The sequence below is a fragment of the Pteropus medius genome, unplaced genomic scaffold (genome assembly GCF_902729225.1).
Source record: "Pteropus medius unplaced genomic scaffold, Ma_sr-lr_union100, whole genome shotgun sequence".
NCBI lineage: Eukaryota > Metazoa > Chordata > Mammalia > Chiroptera > Pteropodidae > Pteropus > Pteropus medius.
This window is the reverse complement of record NW_024349801.1, coordinates 5,789,884-5,795,546: the sequence shown is the minus strand read 5'-3', so window position 1 is coordinate 5,795,546 and position 5,663 is coordinate 5,789,884. Positions and strand designations below refer to the sequence as shown.

The 5,663-nt window shown below is 46.1% G+C and overlaps 1 protein-coding gene across 1 annotated transcript; it reads left to right on the top strand.

Moving 5' to 3' along the window:
- The first annotated feature begins 2,277 nt into the window (after positions 1–2,277).
- Positions 2,278–3,836, top strand: LOC120622946 (endogenous retrovirus group K member 13-1 Env polyprotein-like). The gene is made up of 2 exons (XM_039888770.1): positions 2,278–3,283; positions 3,799–3,836. The coding sequence occupies exons 1-2, from the start codon at positions 2,361–2,363 to the stop codon at positions 3,803–3,805; spliced, it is 930 nt and encodes a 309-aa protein (XP_039744704.1). The 5' UTR covers positions 2,278–2,360; the 3' UTR covers positions 3,806–3,836.
- The last annotated feature ends 1,827 nt before the right edge of the window (positions 3,837–5,663 follow it).

Here is a 5,663-nt window from a genome sequence, read left to right as displayed (position 1 = left end):
TGAATGAAAAATTTTTGCCATCAATTTGGCTTCTATCAGCTTTTGATCCAGTTAGAGAAAGGAAAGAAGAAGAAGGAAGGGAGAAAATGAAGTCACTGTGTGTGTGTCCAGGGGCCGATGCTTTGCAATGACTCCCTGTGCTGGTCCTGGGCCTGTTCGCCCCTGGATCCACCCTCCTCTCCCATTCTGGAAGGCTTTACCAGCAGACTGGCTCCCGCAGCCAGCATGTTCCCAGCTGCCCAAGTCGCTGGACTCAGTCAGTGGGAGGCCCGCCCGGATGGGAGGCCTGGATGGGAGGCCCGGATGGGAGGCCCGGATGGGAGGCCGGAAGGCAGGAGGAAGGGAGAAGCCTGGGTGTTTCCCTTATGTCTGCCCCTTGGGCAGGGCCTTGAGCAGTGGCCGTGTCTCTCTTGTGGCTCCAGTGTCACCAGGCAGCCTTCCTGTGGTTCAGTTTCTTCTGGGTGACCCCAGATCCTGGACCTGAAAAACACCATCTTCTCTCTTTGTCCTCCCACCTTGGGGCCGGGGCAGCAGCTTCTTGCTGTGGTTAATCTCTGGGTCACCTCGCTGTCCCTTGCTTGGTTTCTCAGCCTTTCTGTAGCCTGCATAACCAAGTCCCTGCTTTAACACCCTCTGTTTTAAACATCCATCATAGTTTCCGTGTTCCTGCTGGTACGAATCCTGTGCCTTTGTAATAAAATAAATAAAAATTAGAAAAGCATTTGGGGGCTGAGACTTGAGAGATGGATGAAGAGGAGAGTAGGACAGTGGGCCTAAGAAGTGGGTTGTCACCTTTCCGACTCACCCACCAGGGCTGTGGCTTGCATGCACAGCTAGGCCGAAATCACTTTCTTAATTTATGTGCCCATCGCACTGTGATTTATGATGGGACAGCTTGTTTTTGCCAAGTGATAAATTTATGTGCACTAGGCACTGCATAATAATGGTCAAAGATCCTTTATTTCTCTCTTTTTTTAAACTCCTGCCAAGGTAAAGTGTTCTCTGAGGCCCTTGCCAGGAAGGGCAGCAGGAAGCTCAGAGTGTCCCGCTGTCTCGACTGACTGTAGGGAGCTAAAGCTCCCCAAATTCAAAGGAGTGCATGGATTATCTCGGGAGGCCTGCTTGCATATAAAAGGGAAAAGGCTGGTTCTGAGGAATTCCAGGAGGAAGAAGATTAAGATTAGAAACAGGAGTTACGAAGGGAGTATCGGGAGTTTCCATTGTACCTTGATCTTCAAGATGTTACTTTAACTACGTTATCTTGGGATACACAAAGGAACAGATTATGTATAAAAAGGAGCCTAAGAAATAAACTCGGAGAGACGGTTGTGAGATCTGTTCTCCCTCCTGCACCCTGTCTGTCTTCTCTTTTTTCTCAGTCCCCGCTCCCCCATTCAGGGACCTGGTTTGACTTGGTCGGCTGGTTTCTGACAAGCGGCGCCCGAACAGGGACCTGAAAACGGGGGAAAATAGCAAGGACCCACCGCAAGACGAGTGCACTCGAGATTGGCCAAAGACACGGGCGGTGAAGGTGAGTACGCAGGAGTTTTTGTAATATAGAAACTGAAAGGGAAGATACAATGGGCCAAGGAAATAGTCGACTGCTATTTGTACATATGCTTAAGAATATGCTTAGAGTTAGAGGAGCTAAAGTACGTCAGCAACAGTTAATGAAGTTCTTGCAATTTATAGAAGTTTGTCCCTGGTTTCCTGAGGAAGGGACAATTGATTTAGAGACATGGTTAAGAGTGGGTCAAAAGTTACAGGATTACTATGATGCCCACGGACCTACTAAGGTTCCGGTAGATACTTTTGGGCTTTGGACTTTGATTAGAGATTCTTTAGACCCTAAGCATGAAAGAGATCAGATTAAAGAACAAATGTCACCTGTACTTAAAACAAAAATTGTTCATGAGTATGACGAATCTGAGGCTGCTGTGGTTGTGCCTTCTGATGCCTCCCCCTCCTTTCGACTCCATTTTTACTGATGATGATGAGGAGGAGGCCGCTAGATATCATTCGCCTGATGAAGATTCAGCTCCACTTGTAGCTATTGGAGGCGTTGCCCAACCCGCAGTACCAGATAACATTCATAAAGAAATTGATCGGCTTAAGCGCCAACTTAAGCAACTTACTGTGCAAATAAGTGGGAAACGAGGCGGTAAACTGCTGCAACTACCTGCTATGGACACTCCGAGTAAAATTCTGACTCCAGAGGATTTTTTGCATCCTCTACATCCCACAGTTATAGCAGGTGTGGACCCTCCTCCGGTGAAATTTAAGGGCCTGAATTCTGAAGGACAACTTATTCCTGTACTTAAGGTCCCTTATTCTGAGACTGGCTTACAGAAGGGGCTGTTATGCTTGGGGCTCCTGATGGCGAAGCTGTAAGCAACAATGATACGATCCCGTTTGAACTTTGTCACTCGAAGAGGCATGTGCAAAAAGATTCAGTATGGTGGCATCGTTGTCATCAAGAGAATGTCACTTTGTACCGGGTAACAGGATTTAATGAAACTGTTTGGGACTTCTCTCGGCCTTATGACACTGGGACTGCTTTATCTGCTGGACTCTGGAAAACAAGCTCTGGCGCTTGGCAGACTCATATTTGGAAACTGGCTGCCGGACTTGTGACAATGAGTATTAGCATGACTAATGAATCTCGGACCAATTCACACAGTAGTGGTTCAGGAGAAAGATTCTCATATGCCCTTAGAACCTGTGTTAATGTCCCATATATATTATTGTTAGGAAATTTCAATATTACCGTAGATAATAATACTAGTCAATTTAATGTATCTTGTAATAATTGTCAGCTGTCTAATTGTGTTACTCCTGCTAACACTTCTGTTCTCGTGCTTAGACAACCGCCATTTATCATGGTTCCTGTTAACCTTACAGGCCCTTGGTTTGATGAATATGGGTTACAGGTTTTACAAGAGATTAACATGGCATTAGGAAGATCTAAAAGGGCTGTGGCTGTTGTTGTGGCAGGTATTCTTGCAGTTGTCACCTTGGTGGTTACAGCCACCACTGCTGCCATATCCTTGTCCAACTCTGTGCAAACTGCAACATTTGTTAATGACCTGACAATAAATGTTTCATTAGCTATGGGATCTCAAGAAAGTATTGATGAAAAAATGGAACAAAAATTAGATGCACTATATGAAACAGTAAACTTTTTGGGAGAAGAAGTTCAAGCCTTAAAATTGTCCTCCCGCTTACGTTGCCATGTACAATATCGATGGATTTGTGTAACTCCAAAAAGGTATAATAGTACCATCCATCCTTGGGATAAGACAAAAAATCATTTACAAGGGATCTGGCATCGTGCTAATATGTCATTAGATTTAGTTCAATTACATCGAGACATTTTAGCCTTAAAAGAAGCTCCCGAACTACAAATAAATACTGATCAAACAGTGCAAGAATTTATAAAGGGTTTAAAAGGTTTAGTCCCTACTTGGGGACCATTTACTCATTTATTAGGATCTGTTATCGTTCTAGCCTGTTTCACGCTAGTCATCTTGTGTTTATTGCCATATCTGTTGAAATGCGCAATACGAGCAGTGCGAGATGTTGGTTCCGAGATACATGCAATAAAATTAAAAAATAAAAATGCCCCAATATAGTGGCTGGTAGTCAAAGACGGGTAAGGACTTCTTGGAAACTGGACAACCTAAGACAGGGCATGTATGATGGAATACATGTTCCAATGACGGGTAAGCTCCATGTTTCGCAGGAAGCCACCTAAGACAGGCACAGTCTACTATAAAGTAAAAAAGGGGGAATTGTAGGGAGCTAAAGCTCCCAAAATTCAAAGGAGTGCATGGATTATCTTGGGAAGCCTGCTTGCATATAGAAGGGAAAAGGCTGGTTCTGAGGAATTCCAGGAGGAAGAAGATTAAGATTAGAAACAGGAGTTATGAAGGGAGTTTCGATTGTACTTTGATCTTCAAGATGTTACTTTAACTATGTTATCTTGGGATACACAAAGGAACAGATTATGTATAAAAAGGAGCCTAAGAAATAAACTCGGAGAGACAGTTGTGAGATCTGTTCTCCCTCCTGCACCCTGTCTGTCTTCTCTTTATTCTCAGTCCCCGCTCCCCCATTCAGGGACCTGGTTTGACTTGGTCAGCTGGTTTCCGACAACTGACCACTCGGCCAAGTGGTCTGCCCGAATCATTGTCCTCCAGGAAGGAAGAAGAAGGGCTCAAGTGGAATCATCCTGTAGGTGTTGACAATGGTGTCCCCACAGTTGAGTGGAACCCAGTCAGGTTCCCTGTCTCTTTTGGGTGGGCTCTTGGTTCTGGGGGGCTGTCAGCTGTCGAGCAGATCAGCGTCCTCAGTTCCGAGGTGATGATGGATGTTTGCAGGGAACAGTGGCTCAGCTTAAGCTGAGGCTCCTCCCTTGCCAGGCTGGCCAAATGCCACCGCAGACCTGGGTTAACATCCTGGCCCTGCCAGGTGGAATCAGGAAAGTGTCTTTGCCTCTTAGCCTCAGTTTCCTCTTCTGTTAAGTGGGGTAAAATTGTAGTAGCTGCCTCAAAGGTCTGGTCTAAGGATTAAGGAGAGACCTATGTAAAAGGCCTAGTGCAAAGTGTGGCACATAATAGGTGTTCAGCCATAGGTGAGTCTCTCCCATCATCTTTCCCCTTAGCCTCTGCTTTCATAGATGCTCATTACCCAGGCTGAACTTAAACTTTATGTGTATCAGTCAGGATGTATTTAGTGGTCAGTGACAAAAAGCTCCAGTTCAACCAGCTTAACCCTAAGGAAGATTAGTTGCCCTTCGTAAAAGGAAACCCAGAAGTAGGCCAGCACCATGCTGCCAATTCAGCAGCTGTCCCCAAACTTTTTGGCACCAGGGACTGGTGCTCCTATGAGAATCTAGTGCTGAGGAGTGGCTGCAAATACAGATGAAACTTCACTTGTGTTGTGTGGCCCAGGTCCTAATAGGCCATGGACCAGTATCAATCCACAGCCCAGGGGTTGGGGACCCCTGCATTTCAGTGTTGGCTTCACTCTTCAACTGACTCTCTTCGCAGTGGCAAAGTGGCTGCTGTGGATCCTGGCATCACATCCTGATATGCAGAGGAACAATCGCTTTCCAGCATGTCTCTCAGGTGTGAAGACCACTTTGCCAAAGTACCTTACCTGACTTTCCCTCACATCTACTTGATCCAGATCAGATGACAGACTCATTTCTGAACCAATCCCCCAGGGTGGCGGGGGCGGCAGAATACATGATTAGCTAGCTTAGAACAATCATCAGGTGACTGGGGAAGTGGGGAAATCAGCTGCCCTCATCACTAGGTGATCACTCTTTAAAATCCTACTCCCACCATTCTTTTCTCCAATTCCTCCCCTCTTCTCTGGATAACAAGAGTCTCTTCCTACCCCTCAAGACCCTCGTGGTTTTAATCCAGCAGGGACTGGGTGCAGAGGGGTGCCCCGCCTGGAAGATTCTTCCCACCCCACCCTCCCTCTCAACTTGTCGGGCTTCTTTTCATCTATGAGTCACCACCCTCCCCAGTCACGCTCCTCGCCACTCTCTCTAAAAGGGGCTCCCCATTCCACACAGTGTCCCGTAATCACTTTTTCAGACTTTTGTGTTCTTATAGCATTTAGCACTATTTACCTGTTTTTTTGTTTTGGTT

Coding starts and splice junctions, on each gene's coding strand:
- LOC120622946 (XM_039888770.1), top strand. CDS start 2,361: ATGCTTGGGGCTCCTGATGGCGAAGCTGTAAGCAACAATGATACGATC.